The sequence below is a fragment of the Clinocottus analis genome, unplaced genomic scaffold (assembly GCF_023055335.1).
Source record: "Clinocottus analis isolate CAN_PGR_092001 unplaced genomic scaffold, fCliAna1.0.p SCAF_23, whole genome shotgun sequence".
NCBI classification, from domain to species: Eukaryota; Metazoa; Chordata; class Actinopteri; order Perciformes; family Cottidae; genus Clinocottus; species Clinocottus analis.
The window spans coordinates 3,489,189-3,508,865 of record NW_027175965.1 but is presented as its reverse complement, the minus strand read 5'-3'; the positions used below and the strand labels follow the sequence as shown (position 1 = coordinate 3,508,865).

The 19,677-nt window shown below is 40.3% G+C and overlaps 1 protein-coding gene across 2 annotated transcripts; it reads right to left on the bottom strand.

Moving 5' to 3' along the window:
* Positions 1-4,473: 4,473 nt before the first annotated feature.
* LOC137793678 (nardilysin-like) lies at positions 4,474-19,113 on the bottom strand. 2 transcript variants are annotated; one of them, XM_068589976.1, is made up of 31 exons: positions 18,953-19,113; positions 17,704-17,935; positions 17,285-17,564; positions 16,228-16,309; positions 15,886-16,039; positions 15,014-15,087; positions 14,699-14,794; positions 14,235-14,357; positions 14,013-14,070; positions 13,795-13,868; positions 13,419-13,488; positions 13,087-13,164; positions 12,876-12,996; positions 12,559-12,617; positions 12,145-12,199; positions 11,530-11,634; positions 11,263-11,386; positions 11,027-11,113; positions 10,703-10,822; positions 10,094-10,145; positions 9,847-9,997; positions 9,231-9,358; positions 8,807-8,969; positions 8,202-8,233; positions 7,768-7,906; positions 6,709-6,756; positions 6,286-6,338; positions 6,122-6,205; positions 5,733-5,940; positions 5,473-5,562; positions 4,474-5,087 (listed from the first exon to the last, which is right to left on the bottom strand). In XM_068589976.1, exons 2-31 carry the CDS (start codon positions 17,904-17,906, stop codon positions 4,875-4,877), a joined length of 3,324 nt encoding a protein of 1,107 aa, XP_068446077.1. In that variant the 5' UTR covers positions 17,907-17,935; positions 18,953-19,113; the 3' UTR covers positions 4,474-4,874. The 2 variants fall into 2 exon arrangements, with proteins under 2 accessions (XP_068446077.1, XP_068446078.1); XM_068589977.1 differs by having other exon boundaries at positions 18,893-19,100.
* Between the last annotated feature and the right edge of the window lie 564 nt (positions 19,114-19,677).

Below are 19,677 nucleotides of genomic sequence, written 5' to 3'. Positions count from 1 at the left end.
GGTAAAAAGTGAAAGTGTTGCTCCACGTTTAGTCCACGCAGATGCTTAGCGGTCGATGCTCTGGAGGCAGAAATAATCCTGCTTTCCACTCTGGGGGAACTTGTGTTCCTTGGCTCTGCCCTGTTGAAGGTTTAAGTCAAACCATCACTGAGTTATTCCAGAGTAGCTCTGCCTCTAAAACTATAACTGAAATTTCAATCTGCAGATTTGTTTTGTTTTACTTTTAATTATCCATCCACCCACATTTCCCTGGGATGGAAACGAGGGCTTCAGTGTGACTTTTGGCTGCCTTTACTTAGGAGAAAGAGACGCCACACTCTGTATGTTTCATCCTCCTCATACTTTATTATGTCTTTTTTGATTATTTTTTTCCCTGTTGAATCTTACTGGCTGAACCCTGGCACAAGGTTGCCATTTATAATTGAGCTCAAAAGCAGATCCAAACATTAAAGCAATATCTGGACATTTTAATTTTTTGTCTGTTTTTATTACCAGCTCCTTGTCCTAATGTGGGGATAAGTACACTGCATTTACCAAGAGACAAGAGGACGTGAACAATGCCGAGATCTAATGATCTGAAGAAGCTAAAGGTCAAATGTAAAGTCTTTTATCCGCAGCATGACATTCTGATGAAGGGAAAAACTGAAAATGTCATGCTGTGCATTCAATGTATTTAAATCTATTTGCCCCGCCCCTTTCACCTCCATTTGTGTTCTTCACCTTCAAAATTCTGCTCACATTGGACTGAGGTTCCTTACTGATGAGACATTTTATAATCTTTTAAACACAAATTATAGTTACATTTTTGTAATTTTTTTTGTAGATTTGAAAAAAATGTAAATTAATGACTTATTGGCAGTGTTAATTTACATGTTCGATCAATTTTAAAGGTTTTGTTTATTACTTTGATGCTATTGCAAATGCTAAAGGTTGACCCTGTTATGAAAGGCTTACCGAGCTGGAGGCGCCTCGCTTGGGAAGAGTTGTCCCGGGAGAAAATTACCACTAAATTTGTCATAAAGAAATGTTTTGGGGAATCTTGGTCCCAGATGAAAAGGACTTTCTCCTTGGCGAACAAATAAAACGATTTAGAAAACAAAAGTTACTCTTTAAATTGAACACAATTGTAACTTTTCTTTTATATTTTTTTAAATTAAGCCAGGACTTTTTCTTTTGTGACAGTTGGGACTCGGACGGCGTTGCTCTGGAAGTGGATTTAATTGGTTGAATTGGACCTAAATTTGCGTCTGAATTGCTTGTGCGCAATCAGATATTGTGAGCACAGAAAAGGATTGTTTTTGCATAATCGATTTATATTTTATAAAGAAACTTTTAGCACCCAAAGGATTTTCTTAGAAAAGACAAAACAAAAATCTATTCTCTGCTCAGTTGATGCGATTGTGTGGTTGCTCTCATCCACGTGAGTCTCTGGGCTCTCACAACGTCTTCGTCGGTGATTCCCTGCTGGCCATTTAGTCCCCGACCCGATCATTGCAACGATCGCCGGTCTCTTAAGAGGATAGGGAGCACTCGAAGGAATATCAATACGCAAAGATACATATTATTTTTCCTGTGTGAGAGTTTAAGCTTCAGGTTGGCTTCACTCAGAGGTTTCATGAAACCAACAATATTAAATCTCCCTCCAGAGCGCTGCTTCTGACAAAACGGTTGTACGGCTACAAAGCCGCTCTATTTTCTCCTGTGTTCATCTGTAATACATTTGCCGTTTTTACTAATGGGCTTACAGCGATTGGATGTGTTGCCTTTAGGAGTCCTGTGCACTATTCGGAGAGTTTTTCCTTCCCTGTATTTTAAAGCACTTGAGCCAATAGTGAAGAAAATGTCTCACGCGGGCAAATTCATGCCATCGTTCGGTCTCTGCCGTCACACTTTGTCTGGGTAAACGTGGCTAATGTTGAGTCAGCCTTTATTTGTGCCGTCACAGACGCGTGGGTCTCAACAGCATCGCGCCCATGGGGTCTCAAAGCCTTTATGAATTGTTTTTGTCTTTTTTTTCTTCTGCAACTCGCATCACATTGGTCTGTTATCATTGAAGTCAGATCGGTAAAACAAAAGTCCAGAATAAAATATATTTTGATAAGAGTTTTGAGTTTTTATTCGTGTGTGTGTGTGTCTGTGTTATACGGTGGGGCCTGAAGCATAAGCACAGTCATAGCGTAGTGAACCAAGTTTTACATTGGATTTAGTGAAAACAAAGAAATGCCCTGTGAAGCTTTTAGAGTTTTTCTCTCACGATAAACATTCACCAACAGTATGTGCTGAGGTGAAGTAACTCCATATCCACACGAGCTCATGCACATGTGCAAGCAGCAACTTCTATTGAGGTTAAGGCTTTCATTAGCTGCTAATGCTAAAAGATAACATTGCTTGTTTGTTTATTTTACAGGGACAAATACATTAAGGTATTAAATCAATAAAAAGCAAAGGGGACTTGCTGTCAGCACGGAGTAATATATTAATGTAGGTTTATTATAAGTACAGTAACAGCTGTAATAATCCCACATTAAAGAAATACATTTAAACAGAAATTTATAATTAGTCTAGTTGTGCCTGGCTTTTGATATACATCATGGTGCTTTCCATGTTTGTTTTCTACTGGCGAGCTCAGTCAGTTAAAACAGTCACTGAGAACCAATATAACCATCAGTGATGTATCTTGTGTTGCACAGGTTATTCCAAATTATTTGGGATGGTTATGTATCAATAAAGCCCAGCTCTCAATAGCAACAAATACTTTGTTTCTCAAACCAAACTACAATCAATGTGATTATGTGAAGTTGTATTTGTGATTCATGATCATTTTGAAGTGTTGATGGAGCTCAAGAAGATCCATCCAACCATCCAAAGTGCAAAGTGCAAGATAAAGAAGTCACACCTCGTGGTCTTTGCTCTGATGGACGTAATGCCCGAGAAAAGGTAGGGACGATGGAGGAGCTCGCTGGCCTCTTAAAGTTGGTGAAAGTTTATTGATTGAGCAAGTTGGCCTGAATGCAATTAGATTTTAGAATGGTGGAGTTTGTTTTTCCTCAGAATTAAACTAACGCTGGTGTTGCTGCTTCTGCCTTGGTTTTCATTTAATTGGTTTCCTGTTTTTATTTAGTGTAGCCCTTTAAGCCCTTACCCTATAACCCCCAATCCTATTTGTTAGAGTTGTGTTTATAGGTTTTACATGGGGATTATATATTACTGTAGGCCTGATTTCTATGTTTAATTTGATACCTAACATGTTTTATTGATTTTATACCTTGTGACATATCAAAGTGTGCCCATTTAGGGTTCACTTCTTGTCCAGCCTTTGGTGCGTGAGGCACCTGGCTGCCTCACGCACATGTCAGAGCTCCTCCGTCCTGTTTGCTGTAGTTTTGCCCGTTCTGGTTCCTTGGATTTTGAGTTGCTAATTTTGTACTCACCTGGCATGTAAGTTTTAGTTTTGGAAATTTCTTTTTTAAAATCACTGTTTATTATCCTCCTGTTCCCTGTGTCCATCTGCATGAAGAGGACTGTCCCACAGCAGGTGTGACCACATGAGGAAGAGCCAAGCTGTGAGGAGGAGCCAGGCTGTGGTTGTGCCACTGAGGCTCCTAACTGTTTGTTAAATGACTATTTTGTAAAATTGCTACTATGTATCATTTCTTCCTTGTTACTGATAGACTTCAATTTGGCAAATGTTGAATGGGCACAACACACATACTCGGCTGTGCTGCTCATCCCACAAATGCATGTTTCTTAAGAATGGGGCATTGTTTAAAAGGAAATAAACTGTCTTTCCAGCGGTATACAAGGCATTGCTATGAAGTATTGTTAAACACTAATTTCGTTAGCATACTTAGTTACTGTAAGAAACATTTAAATTGTTATGAATCAGTCTCAACTTAATGCCTATATATGATTATCAGCGAAAAAGACAATTTCTTTTAAAAAGTATTTCCTTATCCACCAAGACTCCTGCAGTAATACAAAAAACCCCTCTGAACTCAAGCATTTAAATACAGTAGTTTTATTAGGAATGCAGTTGATTGATTAAAATGTTGATGGCACTGTCCAGTCTCCACACACTACTGCCCAACATTCTGACATTTTTCTGTCACTGGCCAACAGATAGTTAGTCATGACATTTCTTTTACATCAGACATTATTAAAGTATCGACACGTGTATGTGACCTCAGAAGAAATTAATTAAAACATGTCGTTTAACAGTGATAGTGGCATTGAAATGATAATTCTACCCTTCTTTGATGCATTTCAAGCCAGAGCCCTGAGTCATTGCACCGCTGTCACTTCAACTGGGAATCAAGTAGTCCTCGGCTCAAAGCAACAATCAGGCTCATTTATATCCATCAGAATGCTCAGATGTAGTTTCCTGTTCAGCTTCTTCGCAGTAGCAATAAAAAGAATTAACATAATTAATACCAGACCCTGTCTGAAGTCCCAAGAATCAGATTACACCTGAAATTTGAGTAGAACAAGTTTTAATGACCATGGACACCCTTTTATCAGTGAGAAGACATTTTAATTGTTGATACTGTATTTTGTGTTGACTGTATATGTTGAGCCATTATGCCAAATTAAAAAAAAAGAAGTTTCTTGTGTATCATGTAAACAGTCATAAAATGTTTGCCCATAAGATGCTTTAAAAATACATGCCCAGATTTACACTTTTTTCCTTTTCTTCCAAAGGCATGAGAATGCAGCGTTTGATTTCTTTTGTTTTATGCGAGTACATGAAACAAAAAGGAACTAAACGCACGTGAAATGCCCGTCCTAAAAGTGTCCTCTTTGATCAAATGTCGACGCTAGTTGTTAAAATGATTATGTAACTGTTAATAACTCAAGGAGGAATCTAGTGCAATGGCCTAGTTGAGGATTTTGTGGTAAGGGTGCAGCGGGATGGACGAGGTGAACGCTCGGATGTCGGTGATGAGCATGGAGTCCTTGAGCAGCGGCGAGGAGGCCGGCACAAAGGTCAACTCGCACACTTCCCCGTAGGACGAGGAGGGCGGGATGTCGGGGCTGTCGGCGGCGCTCGGTTCTGCCGGGTCGTTCTCCTCCACCCCAAAACCAACGACCTAATCGAGACACAGAAAACAAACACGTTGGCAAATGTTTATCTGCTCTACTTGATAGTTCTACTTTAATACTTTAATGGTTAAAAATTGTGTATACGTTCAATTCCTTCTGACGTCACTTTTTAGTAGACTTTCTTCAAAGCAACAGCCACCGGTTTCAGATTATTTCTATAAAAACTAATTCGTAGAGACCCAAACGTGCCAATAATTGACTTTGTGGTCTCATCTCGACCTTTTCTTGTTTGTCTAAAACTTGTGATGCATTTGGTAAAAGAGACGATGCCTGCATCACTAAAATCTCAAAACCATCTTGATTTCCTGTGCTCGCAAAAGTACTTATACAGTATGCTTATCTACAATTCAAGTGAACAAAAAACCCTCTTACGTGGACACTGAGCTTCCTGCTGTCGGCGTTTCTGTGTTGCTGGAACCAGAAGACCAGCTCCTCTTGAGAAAACAACTTCAGAGCCTCGATCTGCAGCGGAGACCACAAGAGGTTAGAACCACAGAGCTGATCCTCACTCAAAACACTTTGATCCAATAGATTCAGTTGGTTTTATTTATACACACTACTTGAAAAGGGAGATGCAGTAGAGGCCGGAGACGGCGGGAAAGCGTGAGATCAAGAGAACAGGCACGTCTCACCTCCTTGTTGAGCCTCTTGAAGATATACTGCTGTGTGACAACCTCGAACCAGTTGCGGTCCACTTCCTCTCCCAGGTGAGCGTCCTCGCATTCCTTCAGCTTGATGAGCGCCGATACCTGGGTCCTGAACGCCTCCTCGCTCAGACTGGACAGACGCTCCCCGAAGCTGACCAGGAACTCCTCGATCTTCCCCTCCACAAACTCGGTGCTGTGGAGACGGACGGGGTTTTAGAAACGACAGAAGTGTGTGCTCGGCTTGTGGTTCAGCCAGTATTCACTTTGATCAACTACGCACACTTTAACTTTTGTGACTGCATCAAAAGTCCTTCCACACGAGGCAAAAAGCCAGCGTCACTGTTGCAGCTCACGCTTTAGGAAGGTCAACTCACCTGAACTTAGTGGCCTGTGTTTCTACGGTGACGGAGAATCCCAGCACCCCTGAGGTGTTTCTGCAGGTCGGGTACACTTGGTACCTGGGGATCAAGAGGGTTTTGAGGATTAAAACAGATGTGAGTGTGCATCGCTAATCTGTATACTATTGACCGACACCGACCCCAGCGTCTCCTTCGTCCTGAGGAAGTCAAAGCATGGCTCCTCCATGTGCATCTGTTGGAGCAGACGAGTCAAAGTCAGGCCGATGATGTGCACAGTGTCCAACAACAGACTTGGTTTCATTTGAATATTGACACCAAAGCAGCTTGAGTACTTTTTTACCGTTTAAAAATCAGACCGATAAGATAGAAAACGATCCTGATTCAACTGCCATAGATTTGAGAGAATCATTCATGGATTAAGACAATATCAGGTTTTCTGACAGTGCTACGCTCTTGTGAGTACTCAGTATTATTTAATCAGTTTGTAATAGTAGACATTGAATTAACTTATTCACAAAATCAGGTATTATTTTTAATGGAGAACCGTGACTTTCTCGCAGCAGAACTTAGACATTGGCGAGCTGGTAGTAAACATCACTCACCACCATCAGCTCCATCAGAGCGTGTTCTCTGAGGTTCTTCAGCCCCGACTGTAACAGAACCCAAACTCATCAACAAGAGCAGAGGGTAAAAATAAACTTTCTACAAGAAGACATCAGTGGTGGAGGAAGTAAAAGCGCTAATACCACACTGTAGAAATACTCCATTTAAATTGTGACAGAAGTAAAAGTATATAAGTTAAATCAGGTACATCTACTTAAAAGTATTAAAAACACCAGGGAACCATTCAATGTTTTTACATGTAAAATGACTCTAACCGTCAAAATAGTTGCCAATAATTTTCTGTCAATCGACTTCTTATTAAATGGACGAATCACTTGTAATGTTTTTTGAAAAATGTCACCGGTTCATAATGATATTCTCCAAGACATCTTTGTTTAGTTGTCATAATTAGCCAAAAACGTGTCATGAGGTCACTGTGACCTTTGACCCTCATATTCACATTAAGACCTTCCTCAGCTCATTTTAACGAGCTCAGTTTGTGCCTGATTTGTTCACAATGTCGCATTATTAGGGTCAACGAATGCAATCGAGCGATCTTTCTGCCGCGGAGACAACTTCTGGGTCACTTCAGGTTAATTTTGAACAGTTAAAGTTCAGTTCACCCAAAAAAAATGTTTTTTCCACTTTGCCTTCCTTGTATAAGGCCAGTTTTGATGTTTTCTTTCTGGAGTTAGAAGATATCTGATCAAATGGAATCTTTGTTTGTGGCACGCGAAGAATTGAAAGATTAAGTCTCAGTGACTCAAACGAGCATCAGATGTTGACATAATCCCTCTGAAAACTGCCTGCAGTGTTTCCTGTGGATTATCCAGAGCAACAGGGGCACTGTCTGAATAAGAGACGCTGTTGTTGAATGACTAAATACACCATCATTATACCACCGTTATGGCAGGCCTGACATTTAAAACTGAAACAATCTGCACGACCAGACTGAACAAGGGTTGTGTGTCAAAAGATAAATACCCCTGGTTCAAAAACATGACGGATGGCGAACAAATGTGCATCTGAAAGGGTGAGAAGCGTCCTGGTGTTCCTACCTGATAGTAGACAGTGACCTCAGAGTTGGCATCTCCTTTGTTGAGAGACTTGACTTTACAGAGATGTTGTTTAAGAGGGAGCTCCACCACCCGGAACAACACGGGGACCTCTGCTGACAGAGACTGGAACTGCAGCTTACTGCAGACAGACAGACAGACAGGATGAAGTCACACTCCCCTTTGTTTACATCACACTGCACCCTCACGGCGGTAATGCAACAGATGTTTTTTTGTTTTTGTTGTAAATGATAAAAACTCATTTCAGTGTTCTTCACTTTAACCTTTAGAAACTTTTTTTTTTCTCCATAAATTATAAATTACAGTTTAACACTGGCAACTTATAAAAGTGTCAACATTTAAGTAACTTCTACTTTAAAACCTCCCACACCAGTAAACACTAAAAGTGCAAGAAAGAAAAGACGCAGAATACTCACTCGATGAAGTACTGCAGAAACTCTTTGGACTCCTGTTTGAGGAAACAATGTGAGTGAGATTACACGTTTTCAATCTGGTTCTCTTAACAGCAAGTGGACAAAAAAAAACACATGTGTGCATGACCCTGAAGTAAACAGAATAACTGTGGGTTTTACAACAAAAACAGGTTTAATGACTTTGAGATTGTCAATCAATAGTTGCAGTGAAATATCTAAGAAATTTGTGTTAATTGTTTTATTAAGCCTGTACTTGAACTTCAGATTGTATATTGTACATAGCTAGCAATTGTTAATGCAATGTATCATACATATCAATATGCAATCACCAAGAAGCAGGTTTGAGATATTAGCAACCTCTGATCCTTATTAACCTTGTATGGATTTTTGGATTTTGGATACCTGTTGTGTATTTGTACTGCAAAAGATTTCCCTCCGGATAAATAAAGTAATATCTCATGAGATCTGAGCGCAGCACAAAATAAACTCCATTCCCCTCCAGAGTATTCTAGACTGAGGTGTCTGATCACATGGAAACTTAAAACTAAAAATAGAGCATACATTGTTATTTTTGTTATTTGGGGGAACTGACTGCTTTTGTGTCTCACCGAGCTGGTAAAGTTCCCCTGCACCAGCCCCTCAACGTACAGCTCTGCCTTCAGACCAGTGACAAAGGTCATGAGGTCATCGACGGTCAGCCCCTTCATGACGGCCTGATACTTCTGAATCACTGACCAGCGACAGTGCTCCAGGATCAACAGACGGACGTCCCTGCAGAGAGACGGTGGGGAAGTAAACAAGCCGACGGTAAACACCTTTACAGAGACAGCTGCTGCTCAGTCGACCTCTCTGGAGTTTGTACAGATTCAGAGACACAACTACATTGATTTACTAAGCAAGGAGGATTCAAACAGAGGGAATTAGACATAAAGGCATGCTTGGGATATATACACATGCTTCAAATAAAGCCCTGGTCAATAATGAAGTCATATTTTACGGTGGTTATACAGTGTGTGTGTGTGTCAGACGTACTTTCCCAGCCTCTCAGGTTTAATGAGGATGTTGAAGTAGGTTTTCTTCAGCTGCTCAGAGAACATGTTGAAGACGCCCGGCTCAGCTCGGAAGTCTGCAAGATGATCCACGATGAGTCTCAACAGCAGCTGAAACACAAGCAAAGAGGCCAATGAGTGGAAAGAAATGAAGTACATTTACTCAAATAATGCACTTAAAGAAGGACTGTGCGATTCTAATCGAATACACTTTTGTTGTCAAATCTAGCAAACACCTCCTCAGTCACACAGCTGTGACGTGGGCTTCCAGTGCGCTTGTACCGGAGATATTCTCTATCGGTCAAGTTCTACGTGAGAAACACGCTCCTCAGCCTCTGTGAACTTCTTCCAGAGCTGGTCGCACTCCACTTACTGTGCTTACCAGCTAGTCTCCAACTGTGTCTGTCAGTGTGTACTAGAGATACGCAGATTGCAGTTATGTCCACGGTTACTCGGCAGATTGGGTTATAGTTATCACCATTCTGATTTGATTGCAGAGAGGTGAAATAATATGTAATGAATGAGAAAAATGTGACTAAGACTCTCTAAAATGTGAACATGGAGAGCAGAGCTGCTGTGTGTCCAGTGAGTCTCATCACCGGCAGCTTGTGGTTGAAGCCCTTCAGTCGGATCACCATCCCGTGCTCTCCGGCCACAAGCTTGTACTCCAGCTGAGCCACGTCGGCCTCGTAGGCCGGCTCCGCCAGGTTGTGAGCCAAGACGTTCACGAAGATGTCAAACAGAACCAGACTGAAAGAGGAACAACGCGGGTGAACACAAGCGCAGCAGCGTGGTCGCCACGGGAAGACAAATCCTTAGTTATTGATTTTAAGATGCGTCTCTTACTTCTCAGGACTCTTCTGAATGATGGGGGAGATCAGGTTGAAACGGATATAAGCTGAAAGACAGAAGAAGTGTGGATCATGTTAAATTAGTATTTAGTGAGTTTTCATTCATCTAAAATCCCACGTATAAGTATTTAGTTATTTATTGTCTTATCTACAACAATTGCAGAGAAGCAGCTGTTAGAAAAAAATGATTATAGCGTTCAGGCTGCCTCTAATGATGCTCATTAAATATGTATAAAAAGACAATCATGGGAGATGTTTCTCTCTTCATAAAATGGTGGAGAAGCTAAAATGTCGGGATAAAATCGTATTTATTTGTGGGAGACAGTTGTACAGTAATAGCCAAGTGAATAAACTGAATGAAAAGTTTTTTTTAGCCCGTTTTATGTAATGTTGATGCTTAAAATAATAATAATATGAATAATATTACAGTTAATTTATACAGCCTTGGCTGAAAAACAATTCTGTAATGGTAAAAGAAAAAATAGAATAAAAAGATTTAGGCGTTATTTTGAAGATTCCACAGCCTCACAATCAGCAGATGAGTTGAAAGTGAAAATGTTCGTTGAGTCACAGCCCAACAAACATTCATGCTTTCTGCGTTTACCTTTGGGGATCTTGAACTTGTTGTCCTTCTTGTACCACATACAGCCTCGCTCGTTGTTCATGATCCTGACAGGAAACTCAGTGTCCGGACAGTCAGACTCCTTCAAGCTAAAATCCGACGCTGATGATGACAATGATGATGACGATGATGATGACAATGATGATGACGATAATCATGGGGAAACAAGAAAAAAAAAAAGGAACAGAGAAGAAGAAGGAAGAACGACATCATGAATCTGATGGAGCAGCTGAAGGTGTTGGATTCAAGTTTGTATTGTTTTTTTTAATCTTTTGTGGTATTGTGTATAGTTGTGATGGTACTGACCGATGAATTTGTTCTCAGCAGGAAGGTGGAGTTCAGGGTTGAGTTTGAAGTCTCCTGACCAGCGCTCGGCCCACTCCTCCAGGATGTCTGACGAGACAAAACAAACACATCCAAGTTTAACTTAATGACAATTTTTCTTTACTCTGGTAAAGATTCTTATTTCAAGAGTAAGCAGGAGGACACATAGTGACTCTCACGTGTGTGTGTGTGTGTGTGTGTGTGTGTGTGTGTCGTACCCTCCATGTTGTAACAGGTACCGAACCACTTCTCTTTGAGTGGACATTGGCCTTCGTTCTCTGGCGACAGCAGTAGTAGATTTGCTCTGTCGGGAGTCAGCGGGGCGAGAGCGGCACTGATCACCTAAACACGCACAAAAAAAACAAAACACCCATGAACTGGATTAGCTTTCCCTTCGACTTATATTTTAGCCAAATTTTGATTGAAATTATTCTCAGGACTCATGCTGATTCTGGACCAGGTCTGGGTCTTGTGGCCCTGGTTACCTCCGGGTCAAAGTCAAACATGAGCAGGTCTCCGGTCAGGTAGTCCTCTTTGGGAAACAGCTGCATGTTCTCGCAGATGTTCTCCACAAACTCGATGGGATCCGTCTGTCGGCAAAGATAACAGGACAAAATCAATGACATATTTAGGTTTAATTCAGGACACGCACCAATGTTCTCGCTAACTCTTCAAGTGTTTTTTGCCTTCATCAATGCTTCAAGAAGTGTCAGACATTTTATATCAGATCTGTTTCGGTTCAACTTGAACCCAATTAATTGGCACTGTAATACAATTTGTAACTTAAATATATTCAGATGAGAGAAAATATCCATGTTACACTCACACTTGATTATTAGTGGTGATGGACGGGCTCATGTCATTGAATTTAAAAGCTATAATTTCAAAACATTGTCATTATTATAATTGTAGCTATAACATCTACAACTGACGATTCTCTCCTAAGAACCTTCTTCTGAATTGTCGGAACAAAGATATGCAAACACAACAAGATTGGTAAATTACCTGCTGACTAAACAGTATGTTGTTATTTTGTTGTAAACACACTCATTTACCAACCGAGGGGTGTTTCTGTTTACAGTGTGTCTGTGCTGCGGTACCTGCTCCTGATAGTGGAACTCGTTGGCTTCAATTTTCTGAATTTCTTCATAGATCCTGAAAAAAAGTTTACCGAAATATGAAACAAATAGAGACAAACAAGCACAACGTGTGTTTATATTGATATGCAAATAATATTTTTATTGTTCATGTTCTAGAGCTACTTGATTACTAAAAAAAGCATTTTTATGTTGCTGTGCTCAAAGATTTATTTTTAAAAGAACTTATGTGCACGCCACGGAATTTCTGCCAGATATCTTTTTTTCTGGTTCAGCATACAAACATCAACATTTACTTGTATGTAGACAGTTTCATTTGGGAGGTTTTACACATGTGCTTGTGCGACAGAAAAGGGGTAAAACTGTTACAATGGTGTATCGAAGTACCCAAAATAAGTGTGTTGTAAGTAGACTGACCTTTGCTGCGGGCCGAGAGTCTGTAGCATTTTCAAGTACTGGAACACAAAATGGACCACCTGCAGAAATCATGAAGCATTTAGAAATGAATTTTTTTTTTAGTGACTACTTAAACAGCACCATCAGCATCAGTTTAAGAGCTTCAAAACCACCATCAAATTACATCTATGTGTGTGTATGTATGTCTTTGTGAGGACCAATTTCATGTTGAAACCTCACCACATCACAAGATTGTTTGACGGTTAACATTTTTAAGGTTGAGGTTAGGGGTCCTCACTAGTGTAGACAGACAAATATGACTGTGTGTGTGCGTTGACCTCATAGAAGTTCTGGTAGCCCTGGTTAGTGAGGGTGATTGAGATGGAGAAGATCGAATAGGTGGTGTTCTGGTCGAAACCCGTCTCACTGTTTCCTCCAAACAGAGCCAGAGCCCAGCACCTAAAAACACATAGACACACACAATAAGTCCTGTGCAACAACTTAAGATTTACTGCCAGTTTACAATCTGTTCATTTCTTCACGACTCACTTCTTCCTGAGGAGAGACAGGATGCTGCCAGTTCCTTCGTGTCCGATCAGCCAGGAGATGTAGTGAAGAGGCTTCACTCTGGCAAAAGAAAAGAGGCAGATTCTGTGAAGTCCAATCAAACTGAGAAATGTGTACATGTCGGCAACAGTTTGACTTAACGCAAATGATTCATCTGTCTCGTGAGTCTCTCGACCAGGTGAACTTTTTCAGTATTTAATATCGCGTACTGGATTGCTGTCCTGTCTCAAGCTCCTCCCCAACTTTGCTCTTTTTTATGATCCGTTACAAATGTTTTACTTCTTCATAATATACTGTATTGGAGGCTGACTCACCTGTAGTGTTTCCCCTGAGGCGGTACAGCCCAGCTGATGGTCAGAGCATGAACCTTCCTCACAGGGATGACTGCAAGACACATGTTGAAATTAGACCTAAAAATGCTTTTAGTAATTATCAATCATAGAACCGCAGTAATAATCACATGAACCATGATTATACGGTTGGATTTCTCCAACTATTACCATAATTCATGCATGTAGAAATGCTATTAGTAGAACTACTATATTCAATAATATAACAAATATACATACAAGTAAACATTAGTGTTTAGGGTACTTAAGAGAAGAAAAACATATCCTGGTACTATTTCTACTACTACTACTACTACTACTACTACTGTGACTACGACTACTATTACCATTACTATCTGACCTCTGTAGAGTTTGTTGAATGCTGGTGTGTCAAACGGCTGCATGAGGTGAGAGAAGTCAGCTCGCGGTTCGCTACTAAAAACCAACAAACAATAAAAACATGTTACAACACAAACTTGTTTTCATTCATAATCTGATGAATACAGTATCGGCTGTTCGTCAAGAGTTTGTCATTTTGTAGAAAATTAGACTTTACTTTCATACTACAAAGTGTCTTACTTGTTAGGAATTTTGATGAAGATCTCTTTGACCCACTGCTCCAGAGTGTCCAGAGTCTCTAATCAACCACAAAAAAGCAGAACATCTCATTTAGCTTCATTGAGCTTTAACTCATTTTGTTAAACAGCAGCAGCAAATCAAGCTGAACAAGCTGCAAAATCAGTTTAGAAAAAAAGACAATGCAGACATCTTCAAAGACTCATCTCTAGAGAGTTTAAGTACCTTTGGACTGAACGGTGAGCGTCATGTAATGAGCAGAGTAATATCTTCTCCAGAAGACTCTGAGCCGCTGGTAGGTGTTGATCTGCTTCTCTTTGGGGTCGTGCTTTAATGTCTGAGCGTTACCTGACAGGAGGAGATGTTCAATAATGAGGTGACATCAAACCACTTCTTTCCAATTCCATCACCTTTAGAAATAGGACTTTTTGGCTATTGGAAGCCAACTGTGCATCAGAGAACCCAAAAAACCTTTATTTAGAATAAAATGTGTAACATTTACATTTCTGGAAAAAGTGGAAATGTATGGAACATGTATGACTTTAAAGTATTTGTACTCAAGAACACTAAAAACCTAGCATTTTGCATTTTTTTTTAGGTCTTTAAAAGCAATTTTCATGATATAAAAAGGACGGAAAAAGTAGCAGGGATTCAATGGAAAAGGCACAACAGTTGTGTGTTGTTCTTACCCCAGCAGAATTTGCCCATAGGGTGTCCCGGTTTAGCCAGACTCCCAAACAGCATCTCCTTACGATGAGAGTCAGACGGCCTTGCTAGCTGGTACTCTGAAAAGGAAATCAGAAAAGAGAGAATAGAAAGAATAAAAAATAAAATAAAAATTAAAAAAGTGTGACTTAAGCTAAAAGGTTAGGTGGTTAGTTCAGTGCATGAGGAGAAAAATGTGTGGAAACATTTCAGATAAAAATGGGCACAGGTGGGGTTTTAGGATGCTAGAGTATCTGATTACAGAAAAGGTTTGATGATGTGTAATTTGTATCACTCACCACTGTCCACAGCCTCCACCTCTCTATCGATGGCATTTTCTATCATCAGAGGACAGATGAAGAACTGAGCCCACCTGGAACATAAACATGATAGACAAAGAGAGAAAAAGGGAGAAAAAAAGTTGAAAACAAGATAAATTACTTGTTTGATTGTATTGTACTTTATTGATTAACTGGTTTATGTCACACAAAAATGCTTTTCTTTCTTCCAGCTCCTCCAATGTGGAAGACTCTATTTTAAATGATAGTAAACTGAATATCTTTGAGATTTGAATTGTTGGCAAAGCAAAAAAAAAAGCTTATAACAACGTCACATTGGTCTCTGGGAACACGTTCCCTTTTCACAATTAGACATTTTACCGAACAAAGGATTAAGGTTAAATAACGAGGAAAATAATAATCAGCTGCAGCCTTGCTGTTAAAACAATGCATCTCTCTTTGCAAAGAAGCAACATCAATGGTCACAAATGTTCTCCTGCAGAGGTAACATTTTGGCAGCTGCTTTATGCAGACGTCAATAACTCAACCTGAGGAATTCACCTGCAGAGCAAACTGCAGGGGTCTCCTAATCCAATGTGTTGGCATACGCCGATGGTGGGTCCAAAAACAGCGAGATGACCTCCCGTCAGAGAGCCAGAAGGCCAACAAGAAGCTGCCAGCAATACAAACACACTGGACACCGGCCTTCACCTTCACGGCATGAAGACGCCCAAGATCTCATGTTTACTGGCCTATGGTTCACCGTGAGTACCAGTCTGGGCCCACTCAAGCTCTGCCACAGCTTCAGAACTGTGTTTGTTTGTTTTGTATGATAAACCTCCAAAAGATTTGGTCACAAAGTTCGCAGCTGTCTGCGCCAAAGCCGGCCTCACCTGTCGAGCGCTTCTCTGAAATACTTCTTCTGCACGTCAAACTGAAAAATGGTCCTCTCACAGTCGGTGGAGGCGTTGTCACTTCCACCGTGCTTCTTAAGGAAGGCGTCAAAGCCATTCTCCGCTGGGTATTTCTCACTGCCCATAAACACCACTGAACATCAGAGGAGGAAATAAACAGTAAAGAAGATAATCAGAAGATGTGATTAACAGCCAGAAACATGAATAACATGATTTCTCTGTGGTAGGCTCTGCATGCAAATAACACAAAAACTATGCACTAAAATGTGCAGCTCTAAAAAAGCTCTCTCAGTCAGAAAGCAGCATTATAGGAAGACTCACTGTGCTCCAGGAAGTGGGCGAGGCCGGGTAGGTCGTCCGGGTCACTGAAGCTCCCCACACTGATGCACAGAGCAGCTGCCGCCTGGAAACACACACAAACTTTCAACTTGAATATTCATTCAGCACGCAGAAGACCATCAACGGTACCTACAATGTTTATATGTGCGTTCAGGACACAACACAGCAGTCATCTTCACTTTAAACCTTTTACTACATTCTCTCCATGTCAGTGATTCAGTAAACAATATAACTATTCAAACACCATTACTTTAGCTATTCAGCTTTAAAAACGCTTCACAAATACATAATTTTATTGTAAAAAAAAAAGAAGAAAGAAACTCAGTAATCTAAAAACAGTTGGTCACTATAGTTTTAGTAAACACTTCATTTGTTTGGATTAATCCCCATTTGGTGCTCTAGTGATTTGTGGCAGCAGGATGGTGTGAGTGGGATTGAGTCAAAATAAACTACAGTGTTTGTGTGTTCATGGTAATGAAGGAACACATCACCCACCGCTACAGTGTGACTCATTGATGTGTTTTCAATTATTTCTGGACAACAATGAAGCTTTATGACTCAGAGGAAGAAAATACATCAGGCTGTGACACACACACACACACACACACACACACACACACACACACACACACACACACACACACACACACACAAGTATATTATAGTTAGAAAGTGTACGAAGTTATATTAACTTAAACTTACTAACAGGAAACTGCAGGCTTTTACCTGGTAGCATCGGGGACAAGCATTATGAATAACTATGTAGAAATAGATAATCGTCTTGCTGATGGTTTAGTTTACATCAGTATTAAACTGAGACTGTTTAGTAACTAGTTAGAAGTTCCTCACAGTTGTCACTTTGGATTAAAGCGTTGACTAAATAAATGTAAAATATTTTGTTTAAAAAAATAATACTGTAAAATATATTATTTACATTACATTCATAAACAGAAAACAAAGCCTCGTCAAAAACACATACACCCGTTGCTTAATCTAACAGGTCTGATACTTCTGTTCGGAGTAGCTTTACTTCACCCACCTGCTTCTCAGAGGTCCCTCTTTTCTTCTTCTCCGTGTTATCCTCGTATAGCTCATCAAAGTCACTGTCCTGCTCTTCCTCCTTGTTCTCTTCCTCTTCCTCCTCTGACCCCTCACCAGAATCCCCTTCTTCCTCAGTTTCCCCTCCTTCCTCCTCGTCCTCCCCGTCTTCCGTCTCGCCCTCGTCCTCTTCCTCTTCGTTTTCATTGCCTCCCTTTCTGTCCATCCCGCTGAAGTCAGAGATGAGGAGCACTCTGAGGCCGTTACTCAGCTCAATGTATCTGCAGAGAGTGGGACAGCAACATTTAAACACCGTGGCTTACTCTGTCTTAGTAGCTGTAAAAAAAACAAAAGCTGTGTTCTTTAATGCTTTAGAAACCGGAGGTCTTAAAAAATAAAACACAACTTTCACTCTCCCACCTGTATTTCTTTGGGTCACTGGGTGATCTGACAATATTCTGGTCTCCCTGGTCTTCCACAGCAACTTCATCCCCTGCAGGTTCAGAACCATCCCCACCAGCCTGGGTCCTGACATCGTGAGGTGGTGGTGGCTCACCCTGGTCTTGGGCAGATACCTGACCTTGAGCACTGCCACTGCTCACTGACTTGTTGGTCTGAGGCATTTTGAAAGAGACCCTCTGGAGTGACAGCACTGAACATGCAGGAGAACACAAAAACAAATATACATAACATGTTAGTATTGTAGGTCATGTTGTCATGTCAACATTGTACATTTTCTAATAACGCTGACTGTGAACCAGGACTCATCCCTATACATCAGTGATGGACATCACTAGGGCTCTTGTGTTGTGGCTGATTGGGAACAAATCTCTGGAGCTTAAACAACCAGTTGACTAATCAAATAACGAATAAACAAGTCAATTAATTGACAGACATTTTGATTGTCGGTCAATAAGTCATCAAGCAAAACTACCAAACATGGATTGTACTTCAGGGCTTCCTCAAATGTGAGGATTGTGTTGTTATTTAAAGTCTAATTACATGATTCAGAATCAGAAACCGTTTATTGCCAGGAATGTTTTCACAATTTTCCTTGGTGGAAGGTGCAACATTAGACATGAGACGTTAGACGAGAAAAACAAATTCAACAGCCAACGACAACACAGTGCAATGTGTATTAAATTAAGTATAAAATAAAGACAAAATGCTCACGCAACAACATAAAACTATGCATCATTTTTGAATTGACAGAATAAACGACTACTGTACAAACACTTGAGTACTGTTAGCTGAAGATTGAGACAGAGAATGTGGACTTTTCCTTTAATGAGGATTTAAAGTTATCATTAGCAGAGATCCATGGTTAAAGCGTCAACAGTAGTTGGCAGAAAACACTGGGATGCTAACACGCTAAGTTTTTCTGCTAACTTTCAAAATAACGTCACTTAAAAAACTGCTGCGTTGAAGACAGGAAGTAATTAAGTTGGACCCTTATCTCGGGTGGTAAATAAGCTAATTAAGCAACGGGACGGCTTCCGCTAATCCTGCTGTTGAGAGCGACACAGCGCCTGTTAACAGATAAATTAGTTTAGCCACACGAGCTATAACACGACCGTTGAGTGGAGCCGTTAGCCACATCTGAACTCACAGGAACGAGACGAGACGCCGTACGTTGGTCTGTTCCGCTCCGACACGAAGATACACTTACCTTTATTTCTGTGAGCCGAATGTCGATGGAAGTTGTCGAGGGTTTAGCTTCAGTGTATACATGTACAGTTTCAGCTTCGGGTTCAGTGCAGCTGCCTAGCCGCCGGGGTCGAGTAGCAGTCAGCCAAAACAAAGCCAGTGATTGGCTGCTCGAGCGCAGACAATTACGTACAATCTGATTGGTCGAGGAGGGACCGAGGAAACGTTTAGATAAATACCAAAAAACTGCGTGATGATGGTCATGGTAATACTAGTCGTTAGATGGATGACGATTTCAATTGATAAAACAAACAGTTTTTCTATTACTATTATTATTATGTTTTACCTTTATCGAACCAAACTAGTCTTCACAACAGCGGTCTGTGTTGCATTTAAATATCTAACTCAAAATAGAATAGCTTAATAAATGAAAATCTATTAGATTTAAATACAGTTTTGCTGCCTTAGCATTAATTAATATTCAAATGTAAATGTAAATTAAACACACATTAAATGCAGAGTCAATAAAATAGTTTTTTAGTCCAGAATAGTGTTTGCATTTCAAGTCTGTGGAGTCATTTGTTATAACATTAGGTTATAAGGAAAAGGTTGTATAATGCATCGATGATACAATAATTAATTAGCTATCAAGGAACTTCACCACATGTATGCATACACACACTAGTAAATCTAGTGTTGAAGTAGATCTGTAGCATGTATTTGTTATATTTTGTTCACGTTATCTTT

Excerpts from the sequence above, each read along its gene's own strand:
- LOC137793678 (XM_068589976.1), bottom strand. The coding sequence starts at position 17,906 with ATGCCTCAGACCAACAAGTCAGTGAGCAGTGGCAGTGCTCAAGGTCAG. Across the intron at positions 11,635-12,144 it reads AGTTCCACTATCAGGAGCAG|ACGGATCCCATCGAGTTTGT; the intron begins GTACCGCAGCAC and ends CTTTGCCGACAG. Across the intron at positions 11,114-11,262 it reads TACCTGTTACAACATGGAGG|ACATCCTGGAGGAGTGGGCC; the intron begins GTACGACACACA and ends TTGTCTCGTCAG.